At 45.1% G+C, this 19,101-nt stretch overlaps 1 protein-coding gene across 1 annotated transcript in view; it reads right to left on the reverse strand.

Annotated features, from left to right (window-relative positions):
• EEPD1 (endonuclease/exonuclease/phosphatase family domain containing 1) overlaps window positions 1-19,094 on the reverse strand; it is a 64,373-nt gene extending 45,279 nt beyond the window's left edge. The window contains exon 1 of the mRNA XM_005428660.2: window positions 18,241-19,094. Within this exon, the coding sequence (XP_005428717.1) occupies window positions 18,241-19,094 (854 nt within the window). The remainder of the gene's footprint in view (window positions 1-18,240) is intronic.
• Window positions 19,095-19,101: the final 7 nt, after the last annotated feature.

Raw genomic sequence — 19,101 nt, forward strand, 5'->3', positions numbered from 1 at the left:
CAGGGCTCCTACTTCCCACTTAAGGACAGCATTAGTGCATTATTCACTACTTAAGCATTTACTCTTCACTATTTGGATCATTCCTCTGGTTTTTGTTGTAGGCCCCCTTCCTCCTCCCCGTCCCCCCCGCCCCACAGTTAAGTCAAATAGCTCCTAGCTATAATCTTGATTACAAATTGCAAGCCCTGGTTTTCAGAGGATTAATTATAGAGGCAGAGGAAAAACCTGGTGGATGACAAGTGGTAGTTTAGAAGCGCAGGACAGCAACAGGAAGTGTCAGAGTCTTCTTCTCAGCAAGGCCCTGTTAAGCAACAGAAGTCTGAGACTGTCTCTTTCTCAAAGGGCATCAAACAAATCCCCAAACACTGAACAGCTGCAGCTTAATCCTAAATGGCCATATGCTGTTTAAAAAATAAACCAAAAAAAAAAAAAAACAAACCGAAAGCAGAACACCTAAGAAATCACAAAGGCTGGGAGGATAGAAAGGGGCATTAATCTTATTTTAGAGCTCTTAATAAACACTGATGTCTGCAAACTGTTGCAACTGCTGCAGTGCACAGCCAGCATGCAGGTATGTAACCAGTTACAATACAAAGTTGTAGAAATGACTATTACATAAATTACAGAGGACTGCATCTATGGAGGAATTCTATTTAACCAGCCTGCTAGTATCCACTAAGAAAAAAAAGAAAAGTTTAAGGTCTAAAGAAAAGAGGACTTGTCATATCTGCTTTACCAGATGCATAATAGTGGACAATACATATGATTCTGCTGTGTCAGCTTTGTCACCAAAGGTTTTTCTTTAGAGAGGGTACAGGTTTACTTAAAAGTAAAATCCCGAATCCTTCTAATTTTAAAAGACTGTGAGCTTGTTGGGGATTTAAAAAAAAATCTTTTTAAAGCTCTTCAGAGAGCCATGGAAAGGAGATTTTGTTAAACACATGATTCTCAGCATCTTCTTATTTGTGCTACACAGTGTGTGCAGGACAAAGATTTAAGGCACTTTGCCTGTGAGTGGATGCAGCCTGCCATGAGCTGCAGCAGTGTGCACTGCCTGAACTGAAATAACCCTGCACAGGCAGGGATCCAGCCAGACATCTTAGGGGTTACTAGGATTCACACTGAAAGAGAGGAAACACTGACTCTCACTCTCTCTCACTAATAAAAATAAAAATTGCCAAAGGCAGATGTCTCCACATGGTTAAATTCAGCTGGATAGTATTTGGTTGGGATTGCATTGCCACAGGACTGAATAAGAGGAAGTTCTCTTATCTCCCTTGGTTAAGCAAAACCAGCATGTCTTTTTTGCTTTACAGAGAAAAGAGAAAAATAGCATACACACGACACAGCCTCTGTACTACTGTAAGGGAAAGAAGTTCCTGATGTTATGCAAGTCCTAGCAGTGTAAGAAAGGTTAATGGAGTTTACTGAACTTTAATAGGGCATAACTCTAGCATACCTGCACAGCATCAAAAAGGTGATTTCACTCTTTTTCCTGTTTATTGCTCCATGACTCAAGGCTCAGAAAGGAGAAGGGGTTTGGAGGCAGAAGGCATTTCTCCTTTCCATTCACCTTGGCTTAGTATTCCAGTTTTTTGCAGATGTGCAGCACACGTTAAGAGCACTGAAGCTTCCAGACACATTAATCACTTCAGTGGGACTGATGTTGGTTTGCAGTCCAGGTGGCCAGGATATCCAGAGAGAAGGAAAGCTTCTACATCCACCTGTTCTTCTGATGAAGGGGAGTCCATGGAACAGCAGCTGGGAAGGTACAGTCCCCCATCAGGCTGGTTCCTCTCATACAAAATGCCAATCAGGCACTTGGGGCTTCGTGAATCTTAATCTACAGCTGTGGTCCCTTAGAGGCTCACCAGCTTCACTAGCCTAATCAATAAAATACTAAGCAAATTATAACCCTGCTGTGGCATATACATATAAGCCAGTAGAAAATCACAAAACACTTTCCCAATGCCTGAAACCACAATATTCAGGAAAAGACTGGCCATGTCATAGATGATGAAAAGAAAGCAGGTACAGCAGCATTCAGTCACTTTGCTGAATAAAAAAGGCGACTGCAAGATGGCAATTCTGGCATCTCAGTAAGGTCACCATGAAGTAGCACCATCCTTGGGGATAGGAGTATAAGGAAACATAAAAATGAGCCCTAATGGAGCAAAGAGGTCAGATGGGTCTCTGGGCGACACCATAGGTCATAGCCAACCTCTTACCAAGTCCACAGGATGCTCAGCAAGGCAATGATGACAAGATTGGGTGGTCTCACTTGGACAGTGCCAGATGTACAAATGACCATGTAGAGACACGGGAGGATGAGGAAAGAGGCAGTACCCTTGGGGAAGAAAGGCTACAGAGACTGCAGTCGTGCCTTCCTCTTTTAGGAGAACATCAGGAGGAGATGACAACATATGTTACATTATCTCATGACATAAGCACAGAGGAAAATGCTAAGGACAGCTTTCCCAGAAAAGTGGGGTAGAAGAAGGGAGCAGAAAGGAGAATTTTAAATTGTCCTTCTCTTCTTCAGAGAAAAGCACAAATAGTTCAGGCAAAAAAAAATGACTCATTTTAGTAGTCAGCATGGGCAGAAAAAGAGGCTGAGCTAACACTGGAACAGATCTTCAGCAGTGATGCTCCTCCCTTCATCCAAAAGGATGGCAGCGTGCTCTTCCCAGAGCCTGGGCCACTACAAAACCTCCCACCAGCTGAAGTTTGTTGACCACAGCCAGAGGCAGAGAGACAACCTGTTCTCCTGTTCTGATGAGCAAGCAGGGGCAACTTGTGCATGCACAGATACAAAGACAGTGTGCAAAGGGAGCTTCGTTACACCATGAGGCAGAACCAACACTTTGTTGGGATCAATCTACTCCCCCATCTGGCAGGAAAACATTAATTAGTCAACACTGCCACAAACCACCACTTCACAACCAGCTCTGCACTGAAGAAATCTCTCACAAGGCAAACCATCCAATTTCCTAAGTCAGCAAAGCCAGCACGCTGGGCTTTTGATTTCCTCTCTGCCCTGCCCCCATCCCAAAACACAATAACGCTTTAAAGCCCTCTTTCAAGAAGGGAAATACCCATCGTGTCTACAGGATGTGAGGTGAAAGGGATGTGGGTTAGCTGGAGGAGGTGGAGCAATGTGTCTCCGATGGCTGTGCCCTTTATGTCACACCAGGATGCGACCCACAGTGGCTCACAGTGGCAACCCATAGAATCAGAGAAATATTCAGGCTGGAAAAGACCTGCAAGATCACCAGCTCCAACCATTAACCTGACAGCACCAAGTCCACCACTAAACCCTGTCCCTAAGCACCACATCTACACATATTTTAAACAGCTCCAGGGTTGGCAACTCAACCCCTTCCATTGACAGCCAATTCCAATACTTGGCAATCCTTTCAGCAAAGAAATTTTTCCTAATATCCAATCTAAGATCATGCATATCATTGTGGGATTTGACTGATTACCCACCTCCCACTTTAGCTGTCCTATCTCCCAGGAACATAGCCTTTTCTACAGGACATGCTCTGAGAGATGAAAGCAAAAAGTGTGAGATTACAGATCACAGCAGACCTGCAAAATTGTTAAATGTAGCTCTAAGTTAATTCTGCTATTTTTTCAGAAACTATCTTCACCATTTTTTATTATTCCTAAGAGGCAAAACTTGAAAGTTAGAGCCTACCACTACAATGGAGGCTCCAACATCTACTTAGGGAATAGAAAGGACCCACCATAGATCCACCATTGATTTAGGGATCCCAGTAGTACTGGCTGGTGCTCATAGTTACAGGTGTTTCCAGGTTCTTGTCATTAGGAGAAAACCTGAAAAAAATTGCAGCTTCCCTCTCCTTAAATATCTCCTTCAGCATTCAAATACACACAGCTAGTAACATTGGAAGGAGCAGCAAAGTGAACAGTAGCACAGTCAGATGTATCAGAAGTTCTAATTTCACCCGAGCTTCTGACCTGCTAGAAGGCAGGAAAAGGTGACAGAACTCAGCTGGAATAAATTCCCTTTACTCTTCTTTCCCTTTGGACCTATGAATGCCTTGAGGGACGTGCAAAGTCTTCTGGAGCCACACCTTCAGGCCACCATCTTATAAATGACACAATCCAAATCTCCAAGGTCAAATCCCTGTCCTGAAAGATGCCCTTGTAAAGACATCTGAATATTTCCATTTATTCATTACCTTGTTCTCTCTCTCTCTCTGCTTGTATCTGGGTTTGGGGAAAAAAAAAAAAACACTTCAGTAGAAAGCACCCTCCTCCCTGTCCCATTAACCTGCTTTTATTTCCCCAGGCTACCAGCACACAAAAAGAAACAGCAAACCAGGTGTGGATCAACCTCAGAGTGGCTGCAAGAAGGGGGATGGGGGGATGGCATTTCTGCCTGCTGAAACACAGCCCCACTACTACTAAACATTTGTGCTCCTTGTTGGAAAGCCAGCAAGCAGATAAATGGAGCACAGCCACAAGCCAGCCTGGCTAGCCAGGCATCCTCCCTCACACAGCACAGAGCCAAAGGCTCATCCCACCATCACACCATGCAGCCGCCCTCTGCCTTGGCTCATCGCTAATTCAGGGTTACGCTATTCCCAGGAACCGCCGCTTGTGTTCCCGCGTGGAAAGCCAGCAAGGGAACATGCTAGCCTTCCGAAAAACCATGCTCTGGGAGAAGCAGGGGATTAGGAGGGAACAATGTCGGAGTGTCTTCAGTGAGCTGGAAGCAATCCCAGCTTCTAGCTGCACAATGACATGCAGGAAGGAGTTTTGAAAGCTTCTCAGTCACAGAGGACCCCTGCGTGCCAGGCTTGGAGACGTCTGGACATAAGAATAGCCTTTACAGCATAAGGATGCAAGAGGACTACAGAGCTCCCTATGCAGACCAGCTCTGGCCAAGGGGGGAACGGTGGCTCAAGTTTAGCTTTTCCTTTCTTGGCATTGGGTGCTAATTTTGTAGCCCAGATCCTTAACCTTATTTAGGTCAGGGGCTTCGGCACAAAACAGTCTTAGAAACACCAGACTTCTGTGGGAATGAGAAAGTCTGCTTTATGCAGACCCAGAGCTCTCCAAATATTGGAGCTGAAGTGCAAATGTATCTTGGAAAGGGATGACAGGAGGAAATCGTGCTTGATGGGATGCACATACTGGTGCAAAATTATGTCTTGTGCAGTTTTTGATATGATTTGCATGTTTTGTAACAAGATCCAAGGCAAACTCTTAACAAGCTCCAAGTCAAACAAGCTCTTAACAAACTACATGCAGGGCATGAAACAGGATTATGCGGATGCTTATGAAGATGTTCCCCATAGGTTCTCCCTGATGCCCTGGCCCCCCACTGCCATGCCCCGCATGCCTCCAGGTTGCCACTGATCTTCTCAAGCTTAAGCAGGTGGTAACACCCCAAAACCAGTGTTTTGGGGAAATGGTGAAGCTGGCAGCGCAGACACCCTCCGGGAAAAGGAGCAAGAACATTGAATGCTGAGCCCTGGTGACAATTTCATTTGATTCAATAGTGGACATAAGGCAACAAAGAGGGCACCAGTGATTCTTCTCAATGGTGTTTACAACCTACAGGTCTAAAACATCCATGGAGGAGAAACTATAAACCTTTAACAATGTTGATTCCACTCCTGTTTCTTGATTATTCTGACAAGGAAGTAATCATTGCTCCATGGAAATCATTACAGATTATTTGAAGAGGTGTGCCTCACACAGACTTTGTTAGGATGACTGACTGCCTCCTAAAGGTGTGCTATAAAAACAGCCTATAAAAACAATCAAACCAGTAATTTAATACCTATGGGCAATAACACAGTACTAAAATATATCTTGCCATTCATTGCACCCATAAGGCAAAATGCCAGTATGAAAAACAAGACATAAAAATAGGGTGACAGGGAAACATGCAGAAATATTTGATTGGATGAAGCACTCAGTAGGATGAAAAAAAGGGATAATCAAACTGTCCAAAATTTAACCACCAATTCAGTGGGAAAAACCTTCTAGATATGACAGTATTTCCAGGAACATCCCAGTTTTATGGAGTAGACCTGGGAGGTGAAACTTGAGGCAAGCACAGGGAGTAATAAAAAGGGAAGCAACAATCTCTGTGCTTTTTTTGGATGCTGGATTCATGTTGTTGTATGACCCTTGCTCCTTGATAACATGAAATTGGCCTGCAGCAGATAAATACACAAGGAAATCTCATCTCCAGAAGAACTGAAGTTTTTAGACCATCATAGTTACATTCCTACTGAAAAACACACTTAGGTATGAGTTAAGTGAGTACACCCACTTTGAGCTGGTCTGGCTGTAGACTCCAAAAAAATAATCCAAAATATCTCACTAAGCACTCTAAAAACTGGGGCACAGGGAACCTTGTGTGGGCAACTCAGGCTTTCTCCTAATAATACCAGGGATTAGCCAAATCAATTTGGCACTGATGATGAATGACACCGCCATGACAAAGCTGATATTCCTCCAGTACTTTCTATTTTTAAGAGATATTCTGAACAGAGTGCTGTGCTGAAGAGCTGCTAGACAAAAAAGATTCTTGTGATATAAATTCATCAGTCTCTCCTCACAGAGCTGACATCTCCAACACTATCTTCAGGAAGATAGGATGCATATGGAAGAGGAACCATAAACTGTCAGTGCAGCATGCACCCCCACAGCATAATCAGATAGGAAAAAATACTGAGTACTCACACTGCCAAGTGCCTAACGTACATACAAACTCCTTTAAAACAACTGCTCGAAGAAGTTAAAAATAATACCACAACCAACACATCAGGAAGATAACAATTTATTCCTCTGCAGAGCTTTTAGTACCTCCGAGGAACAAAAATAGAAAACATAAATACTTTTTTCCTTTAAAGCAGTGGTACAAGAGCCTCCTCTAATTGCAAGAATTCCTAACACCCTCAGACATAAAAGGCGAGGCTGCAGTTTTCAGGCAGCTTTTGCCTGAAACTTGATATATCTTAAAAGACACTGATTTTCAAACTGCCTGGCAAGAGACCTCAGCAGAGAAAGAAATGCTGCAGCAAATCTTGGAGCAAGGAGATGGCATTAGAATGATTTGGGGGAAGTATCACAGATGATCCAAGGAAACTGAAGTCCTCAGCCTTGTAGGTGAGAGATGATTTTATTCAACCCTCATGGTGTGAAAGCAAAGTCTTGATCAAGCAGCATTTGAGATAACTGGAAGTGTTCAAGGTATGGCAAGACTTGAACATACCAAAAAGCCAAGTAAAACCAGTGAAAAGGCTTTAGATTCAGGAGGGGTGGAAAGAGGATGTGGAAGGCGGACTCATGTTCAGGTTGCAAGAGCAAGCTTCAAATATAAGGCCAAAGATAGAAGCAAGTCTGAGGCAACTTCCTTTCAACATATAGACAACCAACATACAGATATCTGCCCAGTTTCTTACTTTCAGTTTCTTTTTGCCAAATTTCAGAGCTCAGCTGGACAATATAGGTCACCATTATCCTTGCATCCAGCTCCTCAAAAAATCTGCTGCATACACACACACAGAAAAAAAAAAGAGAAAAGGAAAAATGGATAGAGAAGCAAGTCAAACCTCAGCCAAGTCCAAGTGCTCTCAGTTTAAAATAGAAATGGGAAACACCACATCCTTGGAGGTGGCTTTTGCGCAGCTTCCATCCAGTAGCAATGTTTTCAGACTTTCACTGACAACGGCCCAGAGTCAACATTGTTGAAATAATCTATCTGTGTCTATATCCACCAGCTGATGACTGAAACTGTATCTTGTCCTTTAAGCCACGGCTTCCTTTTGTGCAGTGCTGCTTTGCACTAGAGAACTCAGAAGCAATAAAACCAAGACATTGTGGGGGTTTCTTGGTAACCAGTGGGTAATCTTCACCAAGAGATCCCTCTGGGATGTGCTGGAATCACCTCTGTGCTATCTGCCAGCAGTACCAACCCCTTTGCCCTCACCCAGGCCACACGCTGCTTATTGCTCAATGCCGTGTTTTTGGGAGAGCAGCCAACAGGGATGGCAGTGGGCAGCTGGTAGTCCCCATTAATTATGAAAGGGGACTGTAAACACAGCTATAGATAATGGAAAGAGCCATACAAAGGACTAGCAGGAAGATGTAGACAGCCAAAAATTGCACTGTCATTGCTGCCACAATCATAGGAAAACGGGCTGGTCAGAATAAAGGTTGCAAAGGGTAGTCAGGTACCATTGCAGTATTTTCTTGGTAACAGCATTTATTTTAGCTCTTAACTCACCAGCAGCTCTGGTGTTTTTGTGTATTGGGGCAGAATCTCTTGCAGACACAGTATACTTCCTCTCCTGTGTACTGTGGTGCTGGTATGTGCCACCACCATCAGCCCCACATATCACAAGAGGGGAGCAACTCAAAGATCTCCCTAAGGCAATCCTTACAGAAAGGGACCCCATCATTGTGTCTGGTGGAAGAGCAGCATCTGCCCATATTAGCCTAAAATGGGATTATCACTGGAAATTTCCTGCCCTGTTAGAAGAGCAGACTGTTTTAAAACAAGTCATATGGGTTTTATCCTCCCTGGCAGGGGTTCACATTATTCCATGTTTCTGCCTGCTTAGAGGGAGAAAAAAAAAGAGGAGTAAGGCAGTAATTTAACATTCTACAGGCAATAGGTTTGACAGCAAACCCGAAGTCTTGCCCTTCATGTATGAAAGGAAAACTTGCCTGACAGTTCATTTTTCAACACCTAATTAAGACCTGCTTTTGACACAACACCCTGCAATTCAATGGCGTTGAGACGGAACCACACTTGGTCTTATTTATTTAAATAGAATAAATAAAGAAACCAAATATAAGGTTTCTAAGTTAACACCCAGTGTGTATCCAACAGCACACTGCTTCCAGTTTGGCAGAAAGGTGGCTAACCTTTACTGCAGCCAAGCCTGAGCTAGAGAGAGCGGGCACTGACCGGCAATTACCTCCAGTGAGCCTGGAGCAAGCCCTGGGCAGCCGAGCGCCTGCGCCTCCGCACCCGCAGGGCTGTGACCGACAGAGCGACACGGAAGCGGAGGGGAACAGCAGGGCTATAAATACCAGTGAGTGGAAGGATAAGTCTGAAGGCAAAAGCAGCAGCTCCTTTATTCCTCCCGCCCCGCGAAGCAGAGGGAAGGGAGGCTCTGCAGGACTGGTGTGCAGCAAGCACGGGGGATTTGGGGCAGGAAGGCTGCCACTGCCTCACACAGCCAGAGCAGAGCTGATCAATTAGCTGTTCAGAAACTCATTAAAAACCCGTTCAGCTGTGGAATGCCTTGGACAGCTGCTGTAGCTAAATTTGCACAGGAGATTGATCACATTACCTGAAACACCTCTAAAAACAGGGAGAAAAATAGCCACACAGAAGGAAAAGGAAATTTTCTGGTTCCTCCTCATTATCAGTATCTGCAAGCCTACAGTAACAGCTGCTCCCAGGTATAGCTTTGCCCATTGGGATGTTCATCGCAAAGAGAAGAAGGGCATTACTGTGCTCTCCCCCCAGCTCCGTGACAGACATAGGGATAGAACAGACAGACAGCCTGCATGAGGCTCCCTTCCAGACAGCCTCAGTCAGAGGGATTCCAATCCATTCTGCACAAGCAGGCTGCATTAATTCCACTACACTCACAGTGCATATCCAGTATCCACAGTGTTCTCAGCCATCCCTAGGACACGCAACAATATAACCCCTGATGCATTTTTCCATAGGAATCAATTGTCTTTTAAATTGTATTTTTATACACTGTTGAACTTTTGGAACATGCATGCACATGGGGCACATGCAGGGTAAACTTATTTCTCTTACTCACTGGCCTCTAATAATTTTACCACAGGCACTGAAAATAACAGCTTGGTGCTGACACCGGGCTCCTTCCTGCACAACCCCCAGCAGCAGGGAGGGAAAGGAGGTCAGCAGCACTGAGCCTCCCCGCCGGTGACCGAGCGGTTTAAAACACTCGTGCCATTTGAAAATGTTACATGGTCTGATCAGGACATGGACATGCTGTATATGCCAGGGGTGAGATGAAACAGTTCATTGACAAAAAATATCCTTTTTTACCACAGCTGCGTATTCCCTTCATATTTATCTATCACTGATTGAAGCCCACCATGCTCTTGGCACCTTACAAGGCATTTTGGAATCCAGTGCGGAGCACCCAGGCCTGAGATGAGGGAGAGGACAAACATGAGAAAGGAGGTCTCTGGTACATCTCCCCCTCCCCTCAGCAAAGCCATCATGCACTTCTACTCTTTGATAAATCAGTGGGGATCACCAGCTATTACTCAAACAAAGCACAGTACCTCTGCAAAATAATAATGAAAAAAAAATCTGGAAGTGAAGAAGCTATTGTGTTTCTATTTTTAAGCACTGTTATTATTAATATGCCATGGTTCTTGTCTCCATCACCACACCATATAATAGTCTTAAGAAATTACTGCAGCATATTGTAATTATTTCAGTAAGGACACTGTGCTTCCATCTGTCAGCTTACACTTGCATTACAATGAAGAACAATGTGATTTAAAAATAAAGTTACACGCACGCTGTAATCCATGACCTATCACCTCTTCTCTCCTCATCCAGCCAAATCTTGAAATCATGTTCCCAAAGAAACACTAATTAGAAACTAAAGAAGCAGGGTCCTCCTAACAATGAAGCCATAGGAAGCACACTGAAGCTCAATTACATCAAGAAGGATGCAGCTAAATGTGAAAAAAAAACCTGTCCAAAATATCCCTGTGTAACACTGCTGGCGACCTGTGTCCACAGTGAGCTAGACCCAGCACTTGGTTGCAGAGACACTGTTTTCCTCTAGTAAACAGCAAGTGACCAAGTTTCTGCTCGCACCTTGTCAGGAACCAAGTAGCCCCTTGGTTCATCTTTCCAGTAAGAATTGGAAATGGTCCTATTACTCTTTTCAAAGAAAAAGTTAGAAAACCACCCTTCCTGCAGCTGTCCTGCAAGTTCCCAAACCACAGAAAAAAGTCACGAAGCATTCAATACTTCTGTTTAGAGGACAAAGCTCTGTGTGTAGGTACCTAGTTTGTCTCCTACAGCCGTGTGGCACAAGATTTCTGAGAAGTCAAGCAGAATGAAGTTATAGTCTTGTGGCCTCTGCTTGTGACTCAGGAACAGGCAGTACAGCACCAACTAATAATTCACCAATTTATTACCATAAATCAGCCAACCCACTTAATCTTTGCCACATGGAATAAAGCAAACCTTGCAGGATCTACAGGAATAAGCTGGCAGCTCTGGTTTACCAAAATACCTGCAATGTGCAACATTAATCCAGTGACACAAACTAACGCGTGCAAAATAGTCGAGCAGGCATGGATTGAAACTATGTGGCCATTAAGTGCTGCCAGATGTATCAATTAGACATGTTGGGAGAAAAGAATAATATATGAACCAGCTCTTTCCCCACTAATCTGTTTCATTTTAACCAAGCTTTATGGCACAAGTAACAGTGGCAGGGCATGGTTATAATTTTAAAAAGGAGAAGAATAATGTTTATTTTAAATGGATAAACCAGCCTTTAACTATACTATTTTTCCAGCCACATTCTCAACTTCAAAGCAGATAAAAATGACTGGTTGGATACAGCTCTTGAATGTTCAGGAAACATGCTGAAACTGCAGTTGTGCAAAGTTAAAACAATGCCCAGATCTCCATTTAAAACAGAAAATCCCTGGAAAGGCTACCCAGGGGTAATTTCAAGGGCCTGTCCTACATTCCTGTGTCATGTCTGAGGAAGGAAAGCTGTGGGGGCTGTGGCAACAGAGACCAAGCAGGATCAAGGAGCTAGCTCAGTGCATTCACCCCTGAGATCTCCTGCAGAGCATGTGGCTCCAGATGCCTTCTCCAAGTGTCTGGACACAGCGATGGTGTTCACCCTTCAGAGTCTTGCTCCAAGTCCACCCACTGCTTTTGATCTCTCCTGCAAAGACCCAGGAGCTGCAATGTATCTCGAACAATCAGCCCACCTCCTTCAGGAGGAGCGGCGGTGCCCTTGTAGAGGGGCTCAGAACTGCATCCATATGAAGCAGAAGTTTGGAAATGGAATCCAATTAGAATATTTTTGATTAATTGATTAATTTAAATTTTTAATTATTTGATTAATTTAAAACTGACGTCACTTGCTTCCCCAGCAGCAGTCCTGAAAGGGGCTGGAACCCCTATCCAAGATGGGAGCAGTATCCCAGAGGAGTCCTAGCCCCTAGGGAGAGGGCAGTGCTCTTTAGCATTAAGCTTGGCAGCCTTCATGTGATTTTACACAGGCAAAGGAATGGGCCAAATCCTGAACAGGAGTAAATCAGTCGAGTTTCCTTTCACTGGAAAATACGTATCTCAGGGTCTAACCTGCTGCTTTCCCATGCCAGATGGTATGCAGAAGGCAGTTCAAGGCTCCCACTAATCTCCAGTAGGTAAAACATCATTGGTCTCAGGCAGGCGGAGGCAAAAAAAAAAAAAAAAACCAACAAAAAAGCCAATCCCCAAAACAACAGCTCTTCCAGCACCCCACTTTTTTGTCCTCTGAGGTATCAGAAATGGATATAAAGCCACCATTAATTTGCACTCATTTTTTCTACTGCTCATTAAAATCCCTTTGTGAAGTGCACATAAATGATATCATCTAACAATTCCTTTTTTTCCTTAAGTTTTCTCTGAAGTTGCAGGAGGCAGGATTTCCTCTCTATTACATAAGGAGAAGAGGGTGTATTTGTTCTTTTGCTGCTTAAGACTCATTAGCATGGTCAGGTTACTCGAGCCAGGCCCTCTTTCCTGATCTTTTCTTGCAGGGGAATTATTCTTGGCAAGGCTCCAGCTTAACCCAAAGGAGGGAAAACCACGTAGCTTTATAAAGAAAGAGATATAAAACAGATGCACCTCAGGACTTTGACCAACCACTGAGAGCTTCAGCAACAGCACAGAAACAACAAATACAAGCTGGTGATGAGCCTCTGAAGTGTGCAAGTACACCCATCACTACTACCATGATAAATTACTATGACGTCTGCTCTGTGAGGGTGCAATCTTTTTCCATCATCTTGATGGGAAACCCAACACAATCCTGGAAGCAAGGTACCACACCACCCCCCTTCCCAAGCAAATTAATAAGCCCCAGTAGCAAAGAGCTGCCCCTTGTCCCAGACTAAGAGACCAGAGAGGAAAGTAAAAGCCCCACCCTGTTATTTAGCATAGGGGAACAATCAGAAAAGTGGTTCTCCTGCCTCCAGCACCTAGTGCAGGGGCCTGAACAACATTAAGTTTTCCTCCTATCTTAATAGGAAGAGACTGCTTCAGAGGTTGGCTCAGAAACTTCTCTTTTTATTGGGTGACAAGAGGATGTGCTTAAGGTCTCCTGGGGTAGGTAAGGCTAAGAAGAGGAACTTTCAAGCATGGTGGCACAGCAAGGGTTATCCAGAGCCTGCCTGTCCTCCCCGGAAGCAATTTTGGGCTGAGGTTTACCTACTGTTCCCCCAGCTAGAACACTGATTTCAGCCCCAGACACAGAAATTGAGATTAATTTCTTGTCTTTGAGAGACCGCTATGCATCTAACCAAACTGAAAACAGCTCACCAGTTACAAACTTTGGGAAGGAAAAAGAACTGGCATGTTCCTAAGGCTTCCTGTCCAGGCCAAAGAGAAAAAAAAAACCACCTGTGCTAAGTGAAAAGTTTATACTGCTATTTGTATTTGTTACTCTATAGACATGTAAGTTATAACTTTTTTATAGTGAAAAGAGTCAATCACTGGAACAACCTCCTAGAGGTTTTCAAACCTCTAGCCTGTGTGATTGGACACAGGGATAGATAATCTCATCCAGGTTCCCTTTCCCAGGAAAGGCTGGATCAGATGATATTCTGAGGTCACTTTCAACCTGAGCCCTTCTGTGGTTCTGCAGTTTTTGCGACAAGTGTTAAGGCTTTATTACTTACACTTTTTGCATGTAGAAGATGTAACCACACCAAGAAGCTGCCCAAAGAAAGCAGCAGAAGGAAACAACAGCTTGAACTGCTTGACATCTGAAAGGAAGCAGAGCTGGGCTCTGTGGACCTTAGGACCCACCATCTTCTTGACACACGGTCCTCCTCCTTTAGATAGAGTACAAGTTCTGGCCTTCAAACCCTCTGTCAATTTTCATTCAGTCAACTGCAAAGTGTGCTTCCAAGGAAAAAAAAAGTTCAGAGGTCTTCACAAAGTTACTGCTCAGTATTATAAAGCACCATGAAAACCAGTTGGAAAACCTCCACTGAAAACCATGCTGGGGAAGGTGCACAGCTGATCACTGCCCCTGGCTACTTGCAGGCTTTGAAGCACACAGCCAAACTGCAGTTTGCACCTCTAAGGTGCCCTGTCTGTCAGTCCGTGTTACACAAACCTGCCCCACACTTCTTCATGGGATCACCCAACTGGCACCCTGACAGCCAGAGAAAGCAGTCACAGGGTGTCACAGGAGCCACGAGCTCAGTTTATGGCAAGGAGCGACAGGTCTGAGGCAGGTATGGATAAGGAGTAGCAAAAGTACCTTTCCCTATGGACCTGGGGTATGGGGCAGTTCTGGGGCACCTCCACCGTCCTTGTCCAGAGAAAACATCCTCTGGAGTTGGAAACATGGAGCTACTTATTCTCCACAAAAACACTCACTGCCTTTGACCTGAACTTGCCCTTTTAACCATGCTACTCTTACCCCACATTTTTCTTTTTTTTTTTTTTTTGGTGAGAAGAAGCAGTTGGTTCCCCCATTCCCCCCGAGAATGTGGAGGACATGGAGGTCAGATAGAGGGGATGACCTGCATCCCCAGAGACAGGCCAACTGACTCTTTGTCAATAAATCCCAGATTTTCTGAACAATACCTGCAAGAAACACTGCAGGTTTGGGCAAACTCACCCCAGACTTGATACTTCAATCCAATTATGTGTCACGCTCGCCTCCTCGTTCATCATGTTAAGCTCTTCTAAAATTACCCTCTAGTCCTCTGAATGAAAACACCTCGCTCCTTCACTTCAAACACTGTGATAAACATAGATCCTTGTAATATGAGAAAAGAGGGTGAGGACCTTGCTGTATTTCATTATTTTTGCACTACAGCAATGAATTTCAAAATAGCTTAGCAGTAGTAGTCATGCTTACTGATTTAGTGTACATTCCCTTCACTGCTCTCCAGAAATTTAGCACTTCTGGGAACAAGCATGAGACTTTGAATTAAGTTCTTTTTTTTTTCCTCTCCTCCCTTCAGCAGGTTGCAATATGACATTTTCTTGCTTTTTGTTTGGTTTGAATGAAAGTCTGGCCCTCTTTCCTTCCTACACAACTGTTCCCTCAATGCAAAGGGCTGGAAGACAGGAGGAGCACAGCCTTCTAGCCTCACCTGGAAAGAAGCAGTACTTTTCCCTGTGGTTAACACCTGAAAGAACAACCCCAAGGGGTTTTAAAGCTACTTGCTGTGACCAGGTCATGAAAACACAAAAAAACCCCAACCAACAAATTTTTAAAAAGCAAACCCCAAAGCAAGCCTTTTAACTGGCATAAAAGTCCTGAATACATAAAATTTAGATTCTTTGCTTCTCTTTACACAGTTTTAGTAATCTTCTTGACTTGCTGTTCTTTATTTCTGGACTTAAGAAACAAGGTGAGGCAGCTCCTCCAGCTGTAACAAGACAGTACTCCAACTCCTAAGGGCATCCTGGACTACCTGACACCAGCTCTGACTGTAAGGAACCAGCATGAAGGAGCACACTTATTCCTGCACATCAGGGCAGCAGCAAGCAGGTGCCCATTAGCACAGCTCACAAGAGCACCTACTGCCAGGCCAAAGAGCCTCCAGATCCACCTCCAGCTTGGGTCATAGCTGGAGACTTGAGCAACACATGTGGGACACCCACAGAGCACCTTGAAAACACACCCATGGATTTTGTGAGGCTGAAAGCTGATGAGCCCTGTGCAGTGATATATTCTTGCTTGGAGAAGCAAGAGGTGAATTTCTCCAGCTGACTGTCTACTGGAGTTGATTTACCTAGGCAAAGATTAATTTGCAAGGCATTCTGTCCATTCCCAGGGTACACAACCTGAGCTGGGAGTGAGACCACAGAGCTCAGAAGCAGAATGAAGGCAGTTTCTGACCTCAGCTGAGGCTGTTTTACAGCTACAAAGCTCCTCTGGCCCCATCAATGCTCACACAAGCAAGAGGAAATTCCTCCCTGAGTTGCTGAGTATGGCTTTTCCCAACATATACATTTTTCCTGCATAGTGCTGCTTTTTTCTGTTCCCACATTTATTTTCCCACGAAAGTTTTGCAGGCTTGTCTGTGGATGCACTTTGCTCTCATTTCTTTCCAGCTTCTCATGTTATCACAAATTGGATCAACTACAGAAAACAATTGCATCGTACTCACCCTGTGTGATTGATGACACAGATATGTGCAATAAAACAGAACAAAAACAAGCACTTCTACCAGGCTCCTCTGAAACTTCAAAGTATCCAGGAGACATTTTACAGCACCCAGCACAACTAAGTGCCTGTTGGCTAAGCTGCTTAGAAACTAAGCACCATGCAGTCTAAGGGCAAAAATCAAACAAATTTCTAGGGCCACACTGCATGCAGAGCGGCCAGCTTGGGCTAAGGCAGCTTTATTTTATAAGCACTACATCTTCCTGGCTTTTGTAATAGGTGGGCCATCTTGTTTGGAGCTTTTCCCCCCAAAATGCTCAAGTTGCAGAAGTGACAGTTAGCACTTTAGTGGAGGAGGTCCTTAAAAATCCCTTGTATATGTATATAAAAATATAAATAATTATTAGAATTATTCTGAGACTAGAGATAATCTGAGTTTCTATCCCCAGCAGCTCCACTCCAGCTGCTTACCAAAAAAAAAAACCCCCAAAAAACAACAACAAAACAAAAAAAAAAAAAAAGAGAGAAAGTGCAGACAAAGGGGGAAGCACAGGATACCTGAACTAGTGAAGCAGAATATTGACAGATGTTAGGCTGAAGCCATCAGTGTAACACCTCAATAATCCTGCTGGTCTACCATCTTCATTTTGGGTATCAAACAGTGGTGGCTGTGAGATGACAGATGTTTCCTATGTGGGAGCACCGGGCTCCCAAGCAGCGCACAGCAGAGGTATCCCTGGCCACAAATACTGTACTGCAGCACAGGATTTCATATCACTGTCACCATCCTGCTCGCATGCCTGACCTCTGCAACCTCACCAACAAGAGCTGTTATTCAGCGTATTATTGGAAAAGGACAGAGATAACAGTTCATGAACACTTCCCCTCCCCACAACATCCCTTTTGCAGAAGCCTAAGAGTCCCCTGCCCCTATTCATTTCCTGCTGGAAGTCTGAGTCGCAGCCAGAGAGAAAAGTAACTTTACCTCTGTTGTAAACTAAATGCCAGATCAGCTGGGACAGATTTGACACATGAAAAGGAAAGGGCTAGAGTTATTTCAAAATGCTTATTGCAATCTACAATAAAACAATTTCTGTGTCCAGCAGAAAGTTTAGTAAGACCATCATCCCCAGCACCCTTGACCAATTACATATAAAAAACAAAACCAAAACTCCCAGCTTTGCATTAACACCTGAAGCACAATCCTGTTTGCCACACCACCAAGTGCTCAGTGCAGTCAGGGAACAAAGCCTGGCACAAGGACAGCACAGTTTCCCCAGGCAGGTGCTCCATGTCTCACATCCCCAGGGATGAGCAGTCCCTCCAGCTCAGGAGATGCCCCATGACCACTCATTAACAAGCTGTGTCACCCTTGCGGGACGAGCTGTGGCATTCCACACCTGTTACACAGCCCTTCTCCTGCTACTGCCCCCCAGCTTCTGGCAGGAAAGGCAGCTCTCCATGACATGTTCAAAAGGCTCTTAATGGAGAAACAATCCTTGACCAACCATTAACAGGCCTAAGGCAACCGTGACAGCCCAGTCTCCCCTGCACAGCTGTGTGTACACACACACCCCTCCTCAGGAGCTCCACTGCCTATGGAGGGTTACAGCAGCTTTATGGAGGGACAGCCACTACAGTCACAGCATTGTGACTCAAACACCATTTCACGCAAGAAGTGGGAAACACTTAGTAATCCCGGGAAGGAGTCAGTCCCACTAGAATCACAACAAGACTCTACAGTGCCCAAAACTCAAAGGCATGAGCCTACAATCCTGCATGGAGCTAAGCCTGCAGGTCAGGTGCTGCCTCTTACCTGTTCTCCAGCAGCGTCATGCACACGACTTCCCGCACACCTGGGTTGTTGGCCTTCTCCATGGAGCAGCTTTGCAGGTTCCACGTAGCCACCCTGAAGACGGGTCTGCCATCTCTCACCCCCCCAAACATCTCCACAGAGGGGCGAGTGGATATGATCTGGGTTGGACCCCCGGGAGGAAAGTCCAAGTCCTCACTCTGGAGGCTTAGAGAGGTGGGGCTGGGGTGAGGCTTGGCCATGAAGCTGAGGCCACCATTGGTATTTGTTGAAGGGGGCCTGGAACGATCTGCAAAAATCTGGTGCCTGATTTTGTCCAGAAAGGAGGAATTGATGCAGTCCATCCTCACCAGGTCCTCGATACTTTTGAAGGGCCCGTGCTCTTTACGGTAGTCCACAATGCTGTTGGCGATCTTCTCAGTGATGCCACGGATGCTCATGAGCTGTGCCGGGGTGGCCGTATTGATGTTGATCTTGGTGGCGGACAGGTGGTGCTCAGAGGCCGCGTCCTTACGCACGGAGCTGGGCGAGTGCTGCGCCGAGCTGCCCTTGCTGCTCACGCAGATCTCGAACTTCACCTGCTCCAGCTTGGCCGCCCCCACCCCGCTCACCAGCGCCAGGTCCTCCACTTTCTTGAAGCCGCCGATGTACTCGCGGTACTCCACGATGTTCTGGGCCACCACTCGGGTGACCCCGGGCAGGGTCATCAGCTCCTCCTCCGTGGCCGTGTTGATGTTGAGCCTCTCCTGGTTGACGAGGATGTTGCTGAAGTTGCACGCCGCGCTGAACTTGCGGCTGTGGCACAGGTCGGCCGGGTCGCGGGGGATGGAGCGGTGGCAGCCCAGGCTGCCCCCCATCTCACCG

The sequence above is a fragment of the Geospiza fortis genome, unplaced genomic scaffold (genome assembly GCF_000277835.1).
Source record: "Geospiza fortis unplaced genomic scaffold, GeoFor_1.0 scaffold255, whole genome shotgun sequence".
NCBI lineage: Eukaryota > Metazoa > Chordata > Aves > Passeriformes > Thraupidae > Geospiza > Geospiza fortis.